General features: G+C 44.8%; 1 protein-coding gene across 1 annotated transcript in view; it reads right to left on the bottom strand.

Annotated features, from left to right (window-relative positions):
* LOC100115031 (Krueppel-like factor 7) overlaps nt 1-24,315 on the bottom strand; it is a 378,332-nt gene that overhangs the window by 342,899 nt on the left and 11,118 nt on the right. Inside the window, exon 2 of the mRNA XM_008215036.4 lies at nt 5,461-5,895. Within this exon, the coding sequence (XP_008213258.1) occupies nt 5,461-5,472 (12 nt within the window). The 5' untranslated portion in view covers nt 5,473-5,895. The remainder of the gene's footprint in view (nt 1-5,460; nt 5,896-24,315) is intronic.

Genomic DNA, 24,315 nt, shown 5'->3' with positions numbered 1-24,315 from the left:
GAATGTTGAGAAACAAATTCAGCGCATCGGTATGATGCGATCGATTCCAAAATGCGCGCGAACAAAGGTGGGATGAAAGCAGAAAAAAGGAGAAAGAGCTAATATTTGCCATACTCGTGCATACGCTCCGTTTTGCGAGATTTTTTCCATGACGTGCAACGAGTTGTTCATTGCTTGCTACCGATAAGACTTTATGTTTACCAACAATCACGTTCTCGGCGTAAAACTTGCAATTGCAACCGTTGCTAAACTAATACTTTTCCAAAGAGTGCCAAGCGCGTCTGCCTACATTTTCCACAATTTCCATTCACTTTCACTGAAAAAAGGCACAACCCCACCACTTAACCATCTTATCTTTATTTTCCTCTCTGTCGCTGTGTGGAAGATTACGAGAGTATGGCGCGTAAGTCCCGAAGATATTCCATGCTACCGGATGACAAATATCAGCTGCAGCTTCTCGCGAAGAGTCCCGGGTTATTAAGCTTTCTTAGCCTTTTCCAGCTGGATTGCATTATTTCAAGGTTTAGAATTTTTACGAGCCGATGCGCTCGTCGAATGACGAAAGTTATTTTTAGATTTTACGACCAGCTGGAGAATAATGTTTTCGGACTGGTGGTCGAGTCTTGCATTTTTGTACGTGGAAATCTTTCTAAAATCAGCCATCTTTTCCCAAAATTTCGTCGTCTTTTATTGTCAGAAATTTTTTCGGAACTTTTGAAGGTTGAGGTTTGGAGATTATAATTCTTTTTTAAAAAATCACCTTTTTTATCAAAACAATTTAACGGAACGGGTAATCTGAAAAATCTTGCTGGAGAAAGTAGGCAATTTAATACTCTTTCAGAAATACTATTACTGAATTTATTGTATAAATCGTCGCTCCTAACGAAAAGTAGTACATTTCAAATTTGCCGCGCATATCAGTACACTTTAGATCTTTCTCACGTGAAAATATCCAATTGTTTTGGAGAAAAACAAATGGTTAAAACTAATAAAATTGCAATATTTTTAAAGTTGCCATACATTTTTTTAAAAATTTCGAAATTTAAAAAAATTGTATTCAAAACTATAATTAAAAAAAATATATATTAAATCTCATAACAACTTTTTAAATTTCAAAATTTTTTAAAAATATTTCAATTTTATTTGTTTTAACAAAAATAACTATTTGGTTTTCTCCAAAACAATTGGATTTTTTCATGTGGGACAGATCTGAAATGTACTAGTCTTCGCGGCAAATCGAAACCGTACTAGTATTCCTGGCAAATCTGAAATGTACTACTTTTCGTTAGGAGCGACAAAATCATATGATTAAAAAAAAATCAAAAATATTTTTTCAAAAATTGATAAATGGCCATAAAATGGTCAGAAACATAAAAAATTTGTTTCCAAATTAAAAATCAGAAAATATATTGTTGCTCTTAACGAAAAGTACATTTAAATTTCCAGACAGAAACTAGTATTTTTGAGTTTCGCCGCGAAAACTAGTACTTTTCGTACTCTTGCGTCAAAAACTAGTACATGTCGCACTTTTGCGTCGAAGACTAGTACATTTGGCACGCCCGCGTTGAAAACTAGTACATTTCGGACTACTGCGGCGAAAACTTACATTTGACTTATTAGCATCGTAAAAATTCCAAAATTTTCTGGAATTTTCACAAATCTCCTAAAATCAAATTGTTGAAAATTTTTAGTTTTAAAATTTCTAAAATTTTGGTGATATTGGAAAATTTCACAAATTTAAAAAATATTTAAAACTGGAAAATTAAAAAAATTGTTAGTATGCTGGAAAACCAAATATACTAGGTTGTGCCGTGGGAATGCAAAATTTATTAGTTTTCGCCGCGGGAGTGCGAAATGTACTAGTCTTTGACGCAAGAGAGCGTAATTTTCTTTGACGCGAAAAATGCAAAAGTAGCAGTCTTCGCTGCGATAAATGCAAATGTACTAGTCTTTGTTAGGAGCGACGATATATGCATGTCGAATTTTATTACGATCGGTCGCTTAGTTCCAGAATTATGATGGTATACATACCAACACACACACATACACACACATACACACAGACGAACGGACATTTTCTAAAAAAGTGTAATTTACACTCCAAACACCTCCAAATACGTTCTTATGAAGTTTCAGCGAAACTGAAAATTTTACCGTTACAAAGCTTCATCTGGGAGGAAGCAAAATCGAATTAAAGCGCGTACCTTTTTAAATATTTGCAACTTTATCATAACCCTTCAACGTCTCTTGTATTCTAAGTCTTTCTGACTTTTAGCGGAATGTACCTCTCGACAGAATTTCAATCTGGCTCACAATTGATGAGTTCAACCAAGAATCGTAATGGCAAGGAGTAACCATCATTTCAACGTGATTAAATAGATTAAATCTTGTACTTTTATTTCAACGTATTGCAATCGCACACACGATAAGCTTAATATAATAAGAGCCCGGCATCGCATTATATTTTTTAAAATAAATGACTTCCGCAGCTCGGCAAATAATACGCATATTCTCTCCGCGCGGCAAAATTAATACCCCCTATCAATAATATTCCGATTGTAATACTCTCCAATGAGCAAAGCCGAATTTTTCAGCTCACCGATAGCCATCGAGATAAATCCATCGCACTTAACAAACGAAATAAATCTAACCGCCGCACTGCGCACACGCGGGCAGACGAGAGCCGAAACAATATTCGATTAAGGGGCGATATTTACGCCCGCGAGAGAGATCGGGACAAATGAGCGCGAGGAGCTTAACGACGTAACACGCTCGCACGCGCGCGTAAACGGTCGATTAATAAATGGGAACGAGTTGCGGTGCCCTGTCCCCTGTCGAAGGAGAAAAATGCGAACTACCGGGGGCGATCTCGCGCGCGCGCGCGCTCAGGTGATACACGCGTATTTAATTCCCGTAGTGAGTTTCTTCAACCGATGCCGCGCCGCTATGTAAGCTGATTCTCCGGTTCGTTTCTCTTGTGCGGGAGTCCGGTACGTCGAGGGATTAATTGTAACGAGTATTTAATTGTTTATGGTATCGCTGTCGTCGTAACGGATTCACAAAAACTAATCGACATCAACGTTCGAAATACTAGAGAAGAAAAATCATCGATTGCACCCTCTCCTTGCTTATCTCTTTCGCTTTTTCAACCTCTGCCCATTCGATCCGCCAAAATTCCCGCTAAGCAGAATCGATTCTCGCATCAGCCCATATTAAATACCATACGAGTCTCTCTCATTCGCAGAAGAAGCGAATTAATGAACCGATGGCCGCGCAATATCCGAATTCGAATATACAGCCCCGTAAATTCCAAGCTAATTGCGCATCGCACGCAATTTTTATTACATATACGTATGCGCGTGTGTGATCACAGTGGCGCAATGGTCGCATCCGCGCGATATCGTGATATACAGCGGGACTCGTTAATGCTCGCGATATATAATCGGGTGGAGCGGGTTAAGGAGAGATGTGGGTTTGTCGGATTTTATTATCGAAGGTGAGAGTGTCAGGAGAGAGCAGGAGACTAATTTTATTTTTCTCAGCGGCGAGATACGCATCGGTTCCCGCGGCTTCTCGTTTCTCGCGGCGTACGGGATCCTGTAGTTTTTGTGAGTCGCATACATTTGAATGAATTTATGCATCGAGGGTCTTTTTATTTTTTATAGTAGCCCGCGCTTCGGGATAGGTGCAAGAGTTTTATTATTCATGCTGTCGGGCAAGAGATATTAGCATAATTGAAATTCTCGATGAAAAAAAAAATTGTTCTCTCAAAGTTCGGTGGTTATGGTTTTGCGTCATTTGTTGATTATACTTCAACTGTTTTTGAAATTGCTAAAATGCGTATAAATTTTAAGCTATTTCGGGGCGCTAAGCATATCTTATTCAGAGAATTTAACTTAAAATGTCCGATAATGCAAAGAAAAAAGCGTCGTAGTTTACATTGTTTACCTTCAATATTCTTCGAACCATCAGAAATAACATTGATGATTGTTTGTTATGATGTAGTAGTAGTAGTAATCAATATTATTTATTGAATGTATACTTTCGACCGGGAATAAAGAAAAATAGTATAAGACACGCAGTCAGAATATTGGATGCCCTGGCATGCATTATCACGCCCTCGGCTTCGCCTTGGGATTCATTTTACGCATGTATCTGAAAGCGACGGTCACCTTACTGACATTGCCATCATAGTTTTCGTTATTTGCAAAAATCATGCATAATCACACAAAAATAATACTTGGCTAATATAAATTATTATAATAGTGACCGCAGAATGCTGCATTTTGAAGCTATGTGCCCTGGTAGAAATCGCAACCAATTTTAAGCCAAGTATATTGGGTTATAATTGGTTAACAGTGACATCGTTTTTACACAAGAATTAGGTAATTTTAACCCATATTGTTTTTAAAGAAGAGATACGTAACCTCAAATGTAGATAATAATGCAACGAAGCAAAAAAAAAACTCGGTAAATATTGATGGAAGAAATTCCGTTTTTGTTACTCAGGGGTATTTGGGGTCATCGAACACGAATATCGCGACAGCAATACTCTCAGAAGTACCTGATGCCCAGGGTAGACAGTATCAATGTCGTCTCCTGGAGTTTAGTTAGAATTTGAAACACAATTAGTCGAAACTCGATACTTGAGGATTTTCGAGGTCGTTGAATACGAATATCGTGACGGCAACGCTCTCCGAGGTACCTTGTGCTCAGGGTAGGCAGTATCAACGTCGTCTCCTGGGATTATCTTAGGTATAACACCATACCCATGCTCAGTGGCCCCATAAATCCCTGAGTAACGTATTTCACTTAATTACTATCATATTCCTACAAAGCTCCAGGAGACGACGTTGATACTATCCACCCTGGGTACCAGGTACCTCAAGGAACGTTGCCGTCACGATATTCGTGTTCTGCGACCGCAAAAATCCCCGAGTAACGAGTTTTGTCTAATTATGTTTCAAATTCCCACAAAACTCCAGGAGACGACGTGATACTGTCCACCTTGGGCACCAGGTACCTAGGAGAGCGTTGTAGTCACGAATATCGTGTTCTGCAACCGCAAAAATCCCCGAGTAGCAAAACTGGATTTATTTCCATAAACATTTACGGAGTTCTTATTTATTGTCTCTTCGCAATGCACTTTATATAGGTTATGATCGCATTCGACGCGCATATTAACTCATTATAAGTTTAAAATTGGTTAAAAATTATGTTTTTTTTTTAACGAAAGAAATAAGGTTATTCTTATTAGGCAAGCTAACACCTAAGCTAATTCTTCTACCAGGGTGCAAGTAGAATGATTTCTTATTTATGATCTAAACCATTTTTGAGGTTAGGTAACACATGAACACACAGTTTACGAAGTCGATCAATAAGAAATTAACTCACATATTTTCCGAGGGTTCGATACGCGGCAAGCGAAAAAATTGGGAAAACTGAAAATTCAAGACTCACCATGAAAACCATGAACCTTGATTGCAGGTTGGCGCTCCCGATGTAATTCAGCGTCGTGTCCAGCCAGCGCCTCCTCGCCCGAGCGCCTCCGCCGGCGCTGCAGCTCGCCTCCTCGCGCTGCTGCTGAATCTCTGCGGACACCTTCGCCGTCGCTCTTTATCTTCTTCCACCGCGATCACAAGCCTAAAATCTCCCTCCCTCGCGCACTCGCTTGCACACTTTCGTCCTCTTCGCTGCTCCGTCTTTGCTGAATATATCGATTATGCTGATGGGGATTATGTTCGTTTGTCGCTACTACCTACGTGAATATAGCTACTATATACTATACTGGCTGTGGGGCTACACTAACACTACTGTCTTCTTCGTTTAATCTACTGGCTAATCAGGATTAGCATACTGGCATGAATACTGGCCCGTTCTCGGCTCTCTCGGCACCTGCAACAGAAACGCCATCACAATCGTCAGTCTCAACATTCGTTGAAATTTAAATCGTCGAACAAGCCCCATAAAGCAAATCACCCGCCCCACAAGTGTCGGCGGCATTACACAGCACTTGTCGTTCTCAAATCGACAAAGTTTCTCGCAAGTCCTATGTGTGTGTGTGTGTGTATATACATTCCCATGAATGAAGCAAATCGCGCGCGGAGCTGCATTTCGTAATCGCGGCCGACAACTCGCGACTCAGCAATTAGGCGGAGCTGCTGCCGAGTGTCTACGCGGCGCGAGCCCGCGGAAAGCAGTCCCCCCAGAAACAAACGAGAAGAGAAAAAACAACACCGAGACGCGCGACCTTAATACGACGACATCTCTCGCGTACGTAAGCAGCAAGTGCACACGTTTGCGTATTTATTATTCGGGAACAGAATTGCGCCTCGGCGGTGTATTTCCTTTTTCGACGCACGCGCTCGCGCGTCTAATGCGAATTTAATGAAATGCTGGGGATCAGGGTATCGAGTGTATGATACGTGCGAACGCAGAGGAGAGAGACTCATAAGTAACGAGAGGCACGATTATTGTGCGCGCTCGAAAGGTTTGAATTATTTGCCCGCGCGCTGCAGTGTGTATCGCGCGAGTAAAGTGTAGTAATGAGACACATCGCGCGCGAGCGCGCAAGAGCGAATGTGTGTAAACCGAAACGAAGCCGGTTACACAACCGTAATACGGTAAGCGATCGAGGGATTAGGATTATCCATTGAAAATTTGTACGCGATGCGATTTTCTGCTATTAGAGGGCTGTGGAAATACTCTTACTGGATGTGCGCAAAGTTGGAGCTTGAGTGTTGAATAGTTGATTTTTTTATACTGTTAACCTGATTTAATTGATCAAAGTTTTCATTATATACCGGATTCTCCTTTGAGGTAATTATATTTGGAATATTTGCTAGCTTATTAGATGAGCTTTTCGGGAAGCTGAGTTAACTAAATAAAATAAATAACTCTCTTGATTTCTCAACAATCTCTCACCCTTCACCCGAACCCCGAGTCATCGCCTCGTTGCGTCACGCAGGCGCAGACACCGAGAAGCATCGATTAATTTTTCAACGAGATCTGCACAGCGACTGCAACGAAAGCCGATCCAGGAGATAATGATTCGAATACGACTCATGGGCGCGGCTATATACGTACGGATACTCTCGCGTGTGCTGCATCTGTCGACGGAGACGTCTCTTTATTCAAATCATTCGATCCGTCACGCCGGACGATCGATTGGCGCTAATGACCGTCGAGATCGTGAGCCGGCTATGCTGCTGCCACTGCGCTCAGGGAGCTGTGTGCGTGCGTAATGGCGTGTGAGCAATCGCGCGGGACATCTTCCTCCTTGACGCGGTCATACGACCGGAGGCGTTGGACGATTATTGTTGTTCTGTCTCTTTCTTTTTTTAATTTTTATACGGCGGTGGAGATAAGATAGGGATCGGAGAGAGAATGAGAGAGAAAAAGAGCGTGAGTTTTTTCGTTTGGATTATATTCGTGATTTTCTTGGATTGTTCGGGGGTATTAGTTGTTGATAAACGTTTTGAGAAGATTGAATTCAGATTAATGTTAATGAACAGAATCATACAGCACATGATTCTAAATATAACTCGTGAATTGTTGAGAAGTATTGGGTCTTCATAAAATAACTGAATGAGCAAATTGTATCTGCATCAGTTGATTTGAATCGTTGTTTATTATTTCAAAATTGAAATAAAAAGCTGGCTGAACCTATTAATTGAGTAAGCTGTCACAAAATAGCTTGATACATTTTTCATACTTATGTTATTTTTGAATCAATTTAGTCCTGGTCAGCTTTTTCACTAAATAAATGTTTATCTCCTCGGTATACACTGTCTGAACAAAACTTAAAAATCAAAGAAAAAACATACGCTCTCGGAGCATGTATCACGCCTGTAAACCGCCAACAAATGTTTGAAAAAGCAAAACCCCAAGAAAAATCATTGCACAACGCTAATAAATACGCCGCCGCCGCAGTAGTAGAGAGCCGGCGGCGCATATAACACGGAATTTCCCTAACTACGAAAAATTCGCTCTCGCGCCACACATATACTCGGCCCTCGTGTCCGCCGCACTAAAAACAGCCGAGCAAGCAAAGAACAACGCGTTGCAGCGCGAGGCGGCCACGGCACTGCGACCATGCACCGCGCGATTTTGCAATCGCTCCAGTTTTGCGCACCGGCGAGTTCACGTGTGGCAACTCGCCGAAAAAATCTCTCCGCGGGCAGCCTATATGTACACCCACGTGCATACGTATACGCCACACGCTGCGTCCGTCAGCGATTTTCCGGGCGGTCGAAATTTCGCGATCGGCAACGAGTTTTTTTTTCTTCGGCGCGTTGCGCTCTCGAGCGTTTTATCGAGAGCGCGGTGTGTTGCGCGCGTTGTAGACGAGATTTGAGGAGGTGATAAAGCGCCGATCGACACGAGGAACGATTTATCGTCGAGGGGGATATATCGAATGATGTCGTGGATAAAAATTGACATGCGGGAGAGTGGGTGCTTATCGCTATATAGAATTTAATTTAAGGCTGTTATTATACAAAAAACGAAATTCCCGATCGAATCGTCGCATGCATTGTTCCACCCCGGTTTCATCAGCTTTACGACTTAATTGCAGAACTCGGGACAATTCAATCCACCGCCGTATAATAACCATAGCCTCCGCAGCACGAGCCGCTCGATTAATTACGCAAAAACATCATAATCCATCGCGCCCAGCCTCCTCAGCGACAGAAAAATACCTCTGTATAACGTTCATACGAAAAAAAATCAGTCCTTAAGCCTCCCAACTTGCCACGACTCAACAGCGGCAACAGGGCGCGCATATGCACCGCGATCAAGAGAGCTGAGATCATTATCGCGTCAATGGTACTTTCCCATAAGGCGCATATAATCTGATAGCCGCCACTGTACGCGCGTTGCGCAATATTTATATGCATATATGTGTGCGCGCGACGGCACGCGCCCGTGAAAGTCGTGCTGAATAATAAACGAACGAGTAGGCCATATGCACGCGCGTATCTCTCAATCTTTGGGACAAAGTTGAAATCGCCCCGCTCGCGTCGCGGGGTGTCCCCCTTGCGACACTCTCAACTCAAGCTGCAGTGTCTCCGATGCGCATCAGAAATATAAGCTACTGCGGTGCGGCTTCGTTAAAATTTTGGCGCGAAATAATCCGAATGATAAAGCAGTGTGGTATACGTAGACCGGACTTTTAATTGCGATATTGCCCAATTCACTCGCTCGGAGATTTATTACACAAACCGTTAATTTACCAAAGCGGCCGAGGCCGCGCGCGAGCGATTGATCGGCGCTGCGTAGCCCGCGGATAGGCAAACGCACCGCTAATTGAGTCGCCCGCACGAGAATGTCGTCTGAGAGAGTGTACCGAGAAGAACTGTCTCAGGTGTCGTTTTTCTGAAGCGTTATCCCTTCGCTTGCATTCCATCGATTTTATACAGAGCATAGCCGTGGTGTACACCGGTTTACGACGCGATTTTCGGAAAGCTTCCTTTTACAGATTTTTCGCAGGCATGTTTTATTGATCAGAAGCGAGGCTCATTAGAGATCGTTGTCGAGAATACATAAAGCAGCGACGTTTCTATTTCCCCACGTTTTTTCACGCACGCAAGCGCTGATTTTGCGGAGAATTAGGTCTAAGCGGCTTTTTGCAGTTTTCACGCGATTTTTTCCTTCCAAGAAATCAATCAGAGCGAGCGCGTGCGCGAGGAGAGAGCTCGGAGTAGTTTGTCAAAATTCCGGAATATCTCACTGAAATTTGTACCTCGTTTGCTATTAATTACGCGTTGCGTCACGAGAGCTGAACTTTTTAATTAGCCGGAGCGAAAAAAAGATATATACAACACCTATACTCATACAGCACCCCATCGTCTACGACGACACGTAATAGGCCGCGCGCAACAAATTGATAGTCCCTCTCGCGCTTGCGCGACACCTCGGGCTCATCGTCGCGGCGAATAAAGCACGAATCGCTCATTTAAAAGTCAATGTCCGCGAAATCGAACGAGACACACGCGCTATCTCGCGATATCTCTCCCTCGGATCGATCGCTTTGAAAGACTCACGCGAGCGAAAGAGAGACACTCGAGCGAGCGATTAATTACCCAAAGCAAATAAAGAGTATATTTAGTCGGCGAGCGAGCGATAATCAGATAATCTCTCTCTCTCTCTCTCTCTCTCTCTCTCTCTCTCTCTCTCTCTCTCTCTCTCTCTCTCTCTCTCTCTCTCTCTCTCTCCCCTGTCGTCGTCCTTAACGTAAAACTGTCGTCCCTGGGAGTATATAGCGCAGAGCGCGCTTCTCGCGGATCAATTGACCAATTAAGGATCTCTCTCTCTCCTTTCTAATTAGAACGCCGCGAGCGAATAGTGTGTGTGTGTCGCGATTTTTATCAGCGATAGCGCCGCTGAGCTTTATAACTCTGGGCGATATGTGGGAAAGTGCACCGACGGACGCACCAGCCAGGCGGTGTTTTTTCGAGGCTATTATGCAAGCGACCATACGTTTTTTTTTCATTCCCGACGATAACAAACAAGTCGATGCGGTCAAATTAAAGCCGCCAAGCGGTGCTGTAGTACTCGGACAAACACGTCAGAGCCGGAAGAGAAATAATCAAGCTCCATTGGATTGTCGAGCGTCCGGAGGAGTGAGAGACACGAGTACACGCGGTATCCGTACGCTGCTCCGATCGATTAACGATCGGCGTCGAATCGATGAAAGTAAAGCCCGATAGAAACAGCCGCGGTGGCGGCGTCCGGGAGATTCGAGTCCCGAGGGAGGACGAGGTGTGGACGGCAATTAACTAATCGTTCTCGATCCTGAATCAGCGTTCCATAATCGCGTCTGCGAGCCGATCTCACGCGGACTTTCAGATGCCACGTTTTTTTCTCTCTTCTCAACCTTTATAAACGTGAGGTTGTACGCAATTTGCTGCGGTGCGAGAGACGGTTTTGCGGTGCTTTTGGTTTGGCGGGTGGGGGAGTTTCGAAATTTCTGTTTTCAAACGCGCGGATTAAAGTATTCGCGCGCCGCTACGACCACCGCTGTGTACGAAAGAAAGTGCGGATAACGCCGCTGTACATTGTTCCGATTTTTGTCACCGGCTGCACACTATACTATTGTGCAGGTTTACCTAAAAATTTATGTAATTTAATTAATCTTCCAGCACACGCACACACTCGCCATTTAAATATCCGGGCCCGCGGTGGAACGCCTAATTAGCGAACTGGCTCCGGCGTTTTCTCTAGCTCGTAGCCCCGCAGATACGAGGCTTACGCAATGCACGGAATATAAGCCAATATTTTTTACCGAAAATTTTCCTCGACCCGCAGAAAGTTTTCAGGAGCCGCGCCGAAACTTCCACTGCAGAGAGCCGGAGACCCTCATAATGCTAGAAACTCTCTCTGCGGTAAACCTCACAGTGCCGCGGAAAAAAAGGCAGCAGTCGGCCCTCGAAGGAAAGCGCCAAGAAACTCCGTCTCCGCAACGCATACGTCATTGCGCGCCCGCGGTTGGGAACTTGCGAAACCCAGCAGGAGTCGTTTAGCAAATAGCCGCGTTATGCTAGACACTCCACGCCCGACTTTCCAATGCGCCAGTCGGGTCGAACCTTCAACCCTCTTGTATTTATGGAGTTTGAGAATTTGGACGTTGTGTGTGTTGTCTGTGGTAAGTGATTCGATGTCATCACACGTCATCGTAAGTAAATAAAGTAGGGCAACCCTCAGCCTACAATTTTTCCAAATTCCTCGGTAAAAACCAGTTTTAAAAACGTCATCGTAACACCTGCACGTGTTATATACACACGACCTAGGCGCTAGTCGGTGGCAGTACAACATAGCAGCGCAGAGCAGCTTTCATGAATGGAGACGCTCACGCATTCAGTGGGGCGTGATCACGGAGCGGAACGACGACGTATACCTACACATCCGAGCGAAAGTGACCTGTTGCTCCTCGCCTTTATACGTCAAATACCGAGCATTTTCCGATTCAATTTCCCATTTATTTTTCAACTTCTTCGAATATTCTACTGCTGCACCCACGCGTTTAAAATATAGGTCAATCGCTCTCGCTCTCGAAAGAGCTACCCACTTCGGATCCTCGAAAAAGAGCGCTCACTCGACTGCAGCGGCCGTCACATGCAAATTTGCGGTCTTTGAGCGCGCTGCAAGTGTATCACTTTTCCCCTCGTGCGTCGGCAATGGCTTCCGATGCCAAAGTGCGACACGTGCAGCACTTTCCCCGCACCTCTCGACTCGACAGCGCGGTGTGGATTACAAAGGAGTTTGATAAGCTAATTTCGGATCAAAGTCAGGAGAAAAGTGCGTTTCACGCGGTATGAGAGCTGCGGATTTCGCAATCGTTAGAGGAAAAATCCTGCGGCAGCAGTGTGTATATAGGTATCACGCAAGTGCGCGCGCACAAAAATCGCCAATAACAGACGCGCAGAAATTCCACTCGACTACTCCCCGGAGCAGTATTTCGACTTTCGAGGACGGCCGCTAATGACAAAACGCACTCATTAACCGAGCGGCGAAGGAGCTCTCTTGTGTTGTACGCGTATCTCTATCTTTCTCTTTCGTTATTATGTAGGCCGACGGCGACTGGCATTTATCTCGGCAAAAATGCATAATAACAGAACAATACGGCAATTAAGTGCTCTGGTTTACACGCGCTCTTTACTTTCCTTCGGCGACGAGGCGTGAATTCTCGTTTTCTGTATCGAAGCAGGGGACATTTTTTTTTAACCATCGCGCGGTTAATTACACTGATCAATCATGGATCATAGAAGCGAACAAAAAAATACCCACACACGCGTCACTTCTCGGCGCAGTCATGTGTCACGGTTCATTACACGTGCGCGCGTATAAAAAGCGAAATCGCAATTACGGGCACGAAAGCCCGCGAAATTGCATCAAAGCCAAGACATCATGATCCACGCATGGCACTTGCCGTTTCGATATCCGATAATAATTGCACTAGCTGCCCGAGAGACGTCGATGACGGATCGATCTCCCGGCCTCATTTTCAATTATTCCAGCGCCTCGAGCGCACGGAGGGAAAAAAGAATCGTTGGATAACTGGCCTAATGAATTCATCATCGCAAATCACCCGCGCAAGGCTTCGGGAAGAGGGAGAGAGAGAAAAAGGCGTCGGATAAGGCTAAAAGTAAGAATTACGCGGCGCGTAAGTATACACTGTGCTCTCTCAATTTTCTCCGTCGAGCATATGCCGAGTCCGTGTTCGATTAATCGGCGGAATTATCGAATTATCCTCGCGACCGCTAATGCCCCCCGTAGCAGTATAATTCGACGCATGTTCGCGAATAATGTCAACCAATTACTATGGGAAATAGTACGCACAGAAACACGTGTTTTCTCAAAGGACGAAAATCCTCCGACGACGATGACGACGAGCGGCAGGAAGTGTGAGAAGAGCACGTGAAAAGGCGCAGATAAGATAGGGAGGGAGAGACGAGTAAAAGCCTCGCGACTGCTCGAGTTCCCTCCCCAAGGCCGCGGCGGCGAGCGTTAGCGGTTTCTATTTTCAGAAAATCCGCGAACGCCGAGCGTGAAATAGAAAGTATTATGTGCAGCAAGACACGCACTGCTCATGCGGCTATGATATAGTGCGCAGGACACAACGAGCGCGTGACATAACGCGATTACGCGCATACACACGTGGACGCGCGTGTGTAAAAGGTCGACGCGTAGAATTTGCATCTCTTACGCGTTGTGGCGTGGGTTAATGCCGCGGAGAGGGAATAATCGGCGCGGGAATTCTTCGAGACTTTTTTTATCGCCAGCCTTATTGAATTTACACCCATAGTTCGGCTCGATAATGAATACCCCGAGCGGCAGCTTAGCATTTGTCAACTACTTACGGGAAATTGTGCGAGAGAGACCAGCAAAAAACGGCGAATATAGCTCGAAGCCTAATGATTCGAGGCATAAAACTGGATCTATATCGCGTATAATCAACGCGCTCGTATACCTATATACGTTTTTTCCTACTCTCTGCTTTTTTACAGCGCCACCGCCATAAGGAGGCAGTATGGAACGCCTCTAATATAACAGGGGCAATTATATATCCATTATAAAGAAACCAGCGTTGCGCAACTCTCGCCATACAGTCGATATTTTTTTCGCGCGCCGCGCGCAGTGCTAATACTTTGTTAAGAAATCCGCGACACACAATGTATAACACAGAAGGAGAGACACTCCCGCGCCGCGAAATTAACATGGTATTTCCAATTAATTGCTTTATTAACGAAAACAATCCGCCGCTTGCAAAAAGCACGCTATGCTCGCTTATCAATTAAGTCGTATATAACAGAGCCGGGGATTAAGTAATCCGCCCGCGTATTTTACAATGTGTGTAGCACACAGAGAGACGAATATAATGCCCCGTTAATTGCCTCAAACTCATTTCCTTTCAATGCGCTTGTACAGATGGAGGGGAGAGAGGGGACCGAAAAAAATGAGCGCGCGAGCGACAACTTCATAAAAACGTAAAACAGGAATCGTGTCCGTCGATCCGCTCGCCGAGTGGGGGGGGGGGGGTGAAGAGGCGGGGGAGTACGCCGCGCGGTATCGCGATTTTCGAAACAATTGTATCAAGTCTCGTTTCGCATGCGGCATGTGTGTGTGTGTGTGTAGGGACGCATAGACACGTTTTGCTCGCGATCTTATCGATATAATTTCGCAATCGCTCTTGTGTTCTGTGTCGGACATTCAAGCCGCGAGAGTCGCGCACGCGCTCAGCTCTCTCGTGTAATTGGCGAACGCAATCTTCGCACCTCCAGACACACTGCTTTCGTATACACATGACTTGCCGCTGCTGAGATGGATTGTTGTGCTTGTGGCTTGTAAGGGTATAACTCGGCTTTTGGATATAGTTATGGGAGGAAATGGTTTTCACGTACTTAATTATTAATTGCGGCGCTCGCTACCGTATCAGAGACGCGTAATGGAATTCAAGCATACAGCAGCGATAGAGGCAATTAACCGATTGTGTATTAGATACGATCATGGATTAAAAAACCTTCTAAATGATAATGTTACAATTAGAATCCGCATTCAGCTCATAAATCACACAGGCTTGTTTTCAATACTTTTACAGCTTTAATACCCAATAATAATACATCCGATCTGAATCGATGACTCGAAAAAATTAAAAACTCCGTAATAGGATCCCGCTCGAATTATCAGGTCACGAAAAATCCACAGAGAAACAAGACGGAATCTCGAGTGTAATTACGTAGCCATGTACGATTGCCGCCGCTTCCAGCTACTGCGCGCCTTCAGAAACGTGAGCTCATGCGAATATCGACAGTTCCCTCGGAAGTGTACACATGCATATACTGCACGAGATCACGTCAATGTTTGTTACAATTATACGCTCTGCGATTTCCGTTCTAAAAAATCCCGCCGCCGCTGAAAATTGTGTTTTACATTTCAGCTGTGCTCGAAATAAAATCATCTCGAAGAATTTATTCGCGCTTTAATGGCTCGCGCGCGATTTGCTTTAAATCGAGGACTCTATGATCGACGTGAAAAGCGCGGTTTTACGAGTTTAATACTTAAAATCGCAGCTGCACACCTCGCGTGTGTGTACACGTATTCGATGTACAGTAGTAGAAGTTTATGAAGTGCTAGACGCTCCTAATAACTCCATTATCCAACGATGCCGTAATCCTCGGGATCGGGGGTCCGCACTCTTATCAGTCGTGAATATCGGGATAAATCGGAACGTGTAAGTGCGGTCGAACCGGACTATGCGATCTCTCTATAGGATAGACGCGTGTAAGAACACACCCCATTCTCGCGGTGCAGTCAAGTTCAAGCGTAGAAAATTTTGAACAGAAAACAAAATTGTTATTCCTCGGCGATCCCCCAGCGCAGTCTCATAATTGAATTTGGCCAACGACTCGCTGTACACGTACTACGCCAAACTAGCACTACCACTACACTAGTAACACATTACTTATCCAAGCAGCGTCGAGTCCTTGTATACAGGTTTACTCTCACTGCTCTACGCGATTTTATCGCTCTCCGCAGCTCTATGCGGCCAGCTCGGAAAAGAATGGAAATTAACGAGCTGATTTGGAGAGAGCCGTGCTCGTACACGTTCCTGCGTGTGCGTGTATAATAACATACAGGCGCAGGTGCACACACAGCAGAAGGCAGAGCTCAATACCGGTAGCCCAGGCTTTGTCGAGCACTTGATTATCCGCGGAGGATTGAATTATCGCGCGGATCCCTGATAAGAAGGTTGCGCGCGGCTCCACGCCTCGATTTTCTCTCTTTCTTGCTCGATGCGCGCGTGTATGCGCACACAGTACCGCGGAGTCGAAAACCTGTCCGGCGAGTTCTCTACGAGCGCGAGCCGTCGATGAAATGTGGGTCCCGGCGTTGAGTGCGCCCCTGTGTATGAGGTTGGGATATTTATTCGGTGAGAACTAGTTTCGACGTTTTTTTCCGGGAGGGTTTGGGTAAGAGTATATATCGACGATGGGCAGAGATTTTTTGCTTTTGTGAAACTATATTTGGCATGAAAATTAAAGGATTTGCCATTCCAGAGAAATTCCAATGCTCCCGTGCACAAACTTGAAAAAAGCTCTCGAGAATCACACGCGCGATCAATTCAATTATAACGACTACTCGATCCCGCATACAGCACAGGGCAGCCGGCCAATAGCTCAAAACAATCTTATCGATCGGCGCACACTCCCCAGATCATTTACGTTCGATTGAACTTGAACAATGCCTCTCCGCCGCGTGCGCGCGCGCACGAGAGCGAGTACTTACGCGGCGCACTTTTTCATCCTCCGATTGTAAACGTCGAGACATTAAGGTCGCCTGTTATTCATCATCGGCCTACGTGTGTACTAGGCCTATGCGGATTTTGATTTATAACTTGTGGAAAAAATAGCGCGCGCACGCGACGGTAGCTGAGAAAACTGTTGCAATTGTAACGCGAAAGAGAAAAAGAGAGAGTCCATAACTTATGCAGCGCGTTTTGCAAAATGAAGGGGAGGGAAAAAGTCGCGGCGCGCTCTTATTAGCCGTGATTGAACGGCCATTACCGCCGCCGAACGCGAAAGAGAGAGATAGAGAGAGAAAGAGAGAAAGAGAGAGAGAGAGAGAGAGAGAAAGAGAGAGAGAGAGAGAGAGAGAGAGAGAGAGCTAGTGAGCAAGGAGGAGAAATCGTTGTCACTGCATGGTACTGCATTAGCGGTACCATAGTGCGCGCGGCATTGTCTTTTTCTCCGCAGTGTATGGGTTGTCCCTTTCATTATATACAAAGTTTCGCGCATAGAGATATGAAACATTTAATTGAGGTTCAAGCAATTGGGTTTTACTTGCAGGAAGCAAGCCGTATGGCTAGAGGTTTAAATACAGTCGTTGCTTCCGGCGGCAATGCATGTAGCCTCCAAAATTAGACTCGAAGCTATCAATATCCGCTTTTTTTTGCTTCAGGTTTCATTACGCATACAGCTTAGAGTTGAAACAATTTGGGCAGTTATAGCGTGAGCGGCTGAATTATAGGTCCAAGTAATGTACCTCTGTATATGCCCCGGGTTCGCTGATTGTGATGTGTGAAATGGGAGATCACCTATCTTCGATAGCCAGAGGCGCGCGACGGGGGAAGAGTCTGTCCAAACGTTTTTCGTTTGACAATGCATCGCGTTCTTCTTCTAAAGACAAGCGAAAAACGACAAGAATTTTTAATTCAAATTTTTGTAAGAACCTTATCCCAAAATTTTGATGTATAGCTTTTTCGCTGTGCCCTTTTGTTTCTTATATAGCTTTTTTTAGAACAATTTTTTTTAGAACGTTCTGAAATATTGCAAAATGTACACCCTAAATTTTTCGTAGTTTCCAAGAAAATTCAATTCAGATGAAGCATTATAAAAGTAACCTGCAGTTATCTTCATCAATTACTTATTGACTGCGTAGACACGATGACACGTGGCTTTATAATATTCGATTAGAAAATAAACAAATAAATAAAATATTGGCATTTATTTCGCCACAAAAACTCATCTAAAGCGCAAAAAATCCAAATATAATATAACCAAACTCAATTTCGCTCATACACCAAACAACGCCACCAAACCTTTCCGCGCATGCAGCTCTCTATACACACGTATATACACATACCTCCATATCCACGCAGTGTGCGTATAGAGTTGCTTGGGGCCGGGCGGCCGACCTTACTCACGGCTCTCTGTGCCACGGCCCGAGGCGAGCGAGCGCTTTTACGTAATTTTCAGTTGATTTTATAATGGCCAGCGCAGCAGCAGCGCGAGTATATACGCGCTCGGTTGAGTAATGTATTTGTGCGCGCCTCGGCGCGTTTTATATATCTACGCGTATACCACTATGTACAGCCGTTGTTTCGTGTGGTTGACGATTCGCTGGCTTTCGTTGGACTTTGCTCGTCGTCGTGAAGGGATACACGGTATTCATCGGAATTTGCGCGAGGTGATTCACCTGTTGTATGCTTGGAGTTGGAGCTTGAAATAGACTCTCTCGTATATTTGGATTTGAATAAGGAACTAATTAGTCGCGGCTTTAATAAAGATAAAAATGGTACGGTTCGTTGGATAATGACGGTAAACACAGCGTGGCGGTATGCGAGCGTGTTTATGCTGTGTTGCAGTGCTTGAATTTCCGATAGTACAAGTGCATAGCATATACACTGAGAAAAATTTGACAGTAAAAATTACTATCTCGGATAATAATTTGGTAACAGACTCGGAAGCTAGTAATTTTTACTATCTTTTATAGTAAAATTCACTAAAAGAGATATTAATTTTTACTATATCAGATAGTAAGAATTGTTACGGCTTTCAAAAAACTTAATTTTTACTACCTAATATGGTAAAATGTACTATAAAATATAGGAAAAATTATAATATTCTCAGTTGGTAAGGTTTGAATTTAATTTTTTTTTCTGCGGTAATCAGTATTTTAGTTGACATTTTACGTTTATTTTATTATAATGAGTGTCTGTGTCTATTGATTTAACTTTATTATTTTTAATCGTCGTTAATTTTTATTAACTTTAGTTCGTACGTCAATTAATACATCAGCTAGATCTGAAATTTTGTACGTAACAGATCTGTTTAGGTAAATGGGCATCCCACTCGACTCTCATGCCGGAGCTCCAGGTTCGAGTCCCGTCGCCGCAAAAAAAATTCATCTCCTTTTCTTTCTTCCAAACAACATAATAATAATCAATAAAAACAATAAATAATAAAGTAATAATAGCGCGAAGTACCTAAGAGGTGTAAAATATAGAACTAAGCGAAATTGAAACTAAATTAAAAAAAATGCGATTTCATCGAAAATTACTATCTTTGGATAGTAAAATCTAATATCTTAAAAGTCTGTTACCAATTTATTATGAAAAGCAGTAAAAATTACTATCCCAAATAGTAATTTCTACTATCAAATTTTTCTCAGTGTAATGTACGCACAAGCGCGTTTGGGTTCCGTGACCGTTTGATCTTGGAACTCGAATGGAAAGTTTTCATCGATAGGTGAATCCAACGAAGCAGCCATCATTGGAGCGATAGGCGAATTCGGTTTTTCAAATAGCTGCGGAGAAAAAAATATTCTCAAGAGACTTTATACACTCGGGAGTCTGATAATAATCGCTGCATCGATTCATTTTTTCGGAATAGCCGCGCGCGGCGGAGAGGCCGCAGTCATATTCGTTATGTAATCTAACGAGCTATACGAAACAAATAATAGTATTTTTCCAGCGACTATCGCTAACGAGTTTTCCTCTGCCGGCAAATCCAATATCCCCACGCTTATCCAGCTCAATTTTTCAACGCCCCGAGCGCATACGCAATCACCGATGGGTCAAAGTACACGAAGCTTTTACACCGCGCAGTAATAACGATTCAATCGTCAGAGTATCACTACTGCGCGTCGTGCGCTTGTGAAAAAAAATCAATCAAAATAGAGACCCGCATACCGGAGAGAGAGAGAGAGAGAGAGAGAGAGAGAGAGAGAGAGAGAGAGAGAGAGAGCCCAAGTGGCCCTCAGCAGCCACCAAACAAACCACTCCCAACGACTCGCACTCTTTGCTCCAGTTCGAGCTCTATCTATCTCTCTTACTCCGCGCTAGAGGCGAACGTGCCCGAGATATACGGGCGTCGAGCGCGCTGCAAAACTGTCCCTTTCGCCTGCGGCTGCGGCGCTGCGTATATCCGGTACGGCTGCAGCGCGCGCGCACACACACACACGGCGGCGCCCAAGGTCCCGCTTTTATCGCATTGTGCAACGGTCTCGTATAAGCGAGCTCCAAATACGCGCTATGTCGGGGATACACATAGGCGAAAAGCGAGGATCTACGCGAGTGTTTTCCGCGAGGCTGGGACGTCGGAAAAACGGTGTTTTAACAGCGGCTCGTTCGAGGAACAACGACGAATCACGCCACCGTTTGTTAACGCCTCGGCCACAATTATATTATTCTCCTTCGCGTGCGCGATGCATCGCTCACAATGCGCCCGAGAGAGATAATAAAAAAAAGCCTGTCAAGGTAGGTCTTTCAACCCGGAAATCCGCTGGATAAGAGCCCTGACTCATCCGAGTGTGTATACCGCGCGCGCTGTATGTATAAGCGTATTACTGCACTCGGGCGTATGTGTTTTGGGATATACTCGTTATGTACCTCGTCTTTTTCGGAAAAGCACGAACGTCGCGCGCGCGCGGAGCGAGTGAAAGTGTGCGAGTGTGTCCCAAGAGCTTGTGCGCGTGCTGCGTACATTGTGCGCGAGCGCGTCGAGAGAGCGCCAAGGCATGGAAACAATTTGGGTCAATCTTGCAGTTGTTGGACTTGATAAGGCGGTTTGTTGCGCTTAAAAACGAGTTCGAGACCTATCCCGCGCGCGGACTAGCGGCCCTCGGATACTTTTGGCGCGTAAAGTCCGCGTTTCAATAGTCGCGCTGCAGAGGGAAATACATAACACGCCCGCTCGCTTTCTGTATCACCGATTTAACGAGTTACTCCCGCACTGATAAAAAAAGCAAAAGACAACAGAGCTATATGCGAGAAAGAGCTGGAAATCTGGCCGCACGCACAATTGAGAGCGAGCGGCGGCTATCTATACTCTCTCGCTCGCGAGCGATCGCATGTCCCCATGCCGGCGTTTATCTGCTTAAAGGTATTAGAGAGCACGGGATGATTGCTTCCTGGATCGGATAGGAGAGCCGGCGCAGTTGCGCGCCGCCCTGGCACTTCACCCGCATAATCGCGGCCGGCCGCAACCTGCAGCCGACGAGTTGTCGGATGGGTGTTGTTAGATCGTCAAATGCGCGCCGCGCGCTAGTACTCTCTGCGATGCGCGCATTATGTGTGTGTGGAGTAGCGCGTGGGAAGAGGTATGGAGAGTCGCCCTGGCTTTTGGTTAGCGTTTTTGAATTTCGCATTTCGAACGCGACCTCGAAATTTGCATATTTGGCGTTTTTTCTCTTTCTCTCTCTGCCTGCATTTTCACCGAAGATGCGCGGTAATTGCTCTCCGAGAAGGCAATTTTTCGCCGCGAGTCAGATGGTAATCTCGGCTCATGTTTTGTCTACTGGAAACAAAGGATACAAGTGTTTGAAAATGTATGAGCAGCTACAGACAATAACCCATCCGCAATCTCCGCCTTGAAATCGCGCGATTCGCCAACGATAACTCGGGCACTTAACATATCGAATCATCTCTCGCCGGTACACTACACATATACACACGATCTCTCAAGAGGGAGAGGGAACCTCCGCATTATTTCAAAACACGAAACACCTTTTTAACATTTCACGTCGTTGTCGTCGCGCACAGAGAATAACATTCCTGCGGAGCGACACACGGAGAGAGAAAAACTCGTTCGGCAAAAGATGAAAAAAAGACCGGTAGCGAATAAATCGGTATATGTGATCGGCGCGGCGACGCGGGAGATATAAAATTAGTTATCGAATCGATGCTGTCGTCGCTCGTTATTATTATGGGAGGAGAGCTGATCACAAGCATCGGAAGAAGAAGAAGAAGGCGCCGCGACAATCTGTCGTCGTGGGAGAGACGTCCTGTGCGTCGTAAAGATTCGCGACAAAAAAGAAGTACAGGAGGCAATAACGATTACCGTGAAATTACGCGGCTTTTTAATTCAAAAGAGCGTAAATTATCGAGAGAGAGAGAGAGAGAGAGAGAGAGAGAGAGAGAGAGAGAGAGAGAGTGAGAGAGAGAGAGAGAGAAAGACCGCGTAATTGATCTTCGCTAGCGCCAGGCCGTTTTCGTCCATTTCACAAAACATGCGAGTACCTGCGTACGTATTATACACGCGCGTAATGAGGCAAGGGACACTCGAGATATTATTTTAAGATAGTAAAATCTTTAACATCAGCCACGAGACCCACTGCCTTACGTAAGTCGATTTTTTCCATGCCGTCTCGACATTCATAACAAAATAATTGAAATATTTTGGAAAAAATCACCGTGTTTTTAAATACCCGTACACATACGTCACGCGCCTAATCCCCAACTACGCATCAGAGAGATCTCAACTCCCGTCAATCGCTCGCTCTCTCGGCTGTTTATCCGAGCGACGACACGGAGGACAATTTTAGTATTAAGAGCACGATACGACGTTACACAGGCGCGCGCACACACAGGGTCCAGTGCGTGTCGCCGCCGCGCGATCCCATTAGTCGGCCCGTGTGCGTATACACATAGCCTATATATATCAAGGAAGGGGACAGCATTGTATGCTAATGAGCGCTTAGCCGCCGTGTGATCTGCACTTGCGCGTTATATCTCGTTATGATATCGCCGCGCGTGAAGCACCGAATATTTCGCGGGATTTTTTACTGTCGAACGATTCCATTAACGTCGCCGCAGTAGTACGTATGATGAATAATCCTCGAACGCGCGCGCGATGACTATTGTATTTTTAGCCGGCCGCAGCGCGCGTGAGGATGGAAAAAAGGTGAAGGTAAAGCACGCGCGTGCGTGGATTAATGGGAGGCGCAAAAAATTTGTCCTACAAAGAGGCAACTCTTTAACGGCTGTCAATGAAAATGCAACGAGACGAAGCCGAGACTTTTTTCATTCGCGAGAATACGCGCGCGGGCTTTGACGATTAATCAAGTCACCTACTCTGAGGATCACTTTGGGTGGCACTGGGGAATTAATTCTCGGAAAGGCTTTATACGTGACGCGGGACGATTAATCAATTTTTATACCGTGTGTGTGTGTGTGTGGGTATGGGACTGAATTTTTATCAAAGGAATTTGAATACGCGATTAACCTTTTTGTGAAGGGCTTGGGCCCGTTACGTTGTGATAAAATAAAATAAGAGAGCTCAGTGCGATGTCCAATTGGAGTAAAGTATTCACGCGCGTAACCACGCCCTCCACTCGACACGTTCCACTCCACACATCAAGACGTTCACCGCCGATGATGATGATGATGATGCATACTGGAAGGAGGCCCAACGTCATCGGAGAAAGAGACAAGCCGATGAAAAGCCGAAGAGCGATTAAACAATGGGAGAGAGTGAGAAGTCGAGTCGAAAGTGTAGGCGTGTGTGTACGTACGAGAGAGAAAGGATGACGATGAAATAAAAAGAATTACACTGGAGGCGTAATGAAATGATAATAAAAGTGACAGGACGAGAGAGTATGTGTATCGTATATGCGTATAATAGCAGCGATTGAAAAGAAGGGCGAGGTGTTTTGTACGGAGAAAAGAGTGAGGGAGCGACCGATTTGTTTGTCAATGTTCGGACAAACGACTCACAAATAGTGTTATGAATGAAGGCTCTTCTTCTTCGCGTTGTCGATTCATTCGAAAAAATGCGGTCAATACGTTTTCTCTCTGTATTACTGTACATCGGAGAAAGAGAAAATCTCTATGGTGGTTCATTGTTCAATTGTAATACTATAGAGAAAAAATTAGATCCGACAATATTTTAATGACTTTCTGAGTCACTCGAATCGAGTGACGGGCAGATTCTCTTGCGGGGTCTACGACGAATTCCTCGCACGAGCCACCTGACCTGACATCTTTGTGCTGTACGGCTGTACGAAGGGGTGCAATTCTACTTGATACACAACACAGTCATCAGAAATCGTAAGAGTCTCATCGAATACAGTTACCCAATAAAAGACGCTTTTGGCATAGGTATATGCTCTGCTTTACATGCAGTGGACTCTCAGATCAGAAAACGAACCAAATGATTACTGCGCCTTTCTAACAGTGTATTACGATTGTATTCCAGAATTTAATTTCGATTCGTCAGTCTCGGTAACCTTTAAACCTCATCGCACCGGCGACTTTCC

The sequence above is a fragment of the Nasonia vitripennis genome, chromosome 1 (genome assembly GCF_009193385.2).
Source record: "Nasonia vitripennis strain AsymCx chromosome 1, Nvit_psr_1.1, whole genome shotgun sequence".
In the NCBI taxonomy this organism is placed as follows: Eukaryota; Metazoa; Arthropoda; class Insecta; order Hymenoptera; family Pteromalidae; genus Nasonia; species Nasonia vitripennis.
The sequence above is the reverse complement of the archived record's forward strand: the minus strand, read 5'-3'. Positions and strand labels throughout refer to the sequence as shown.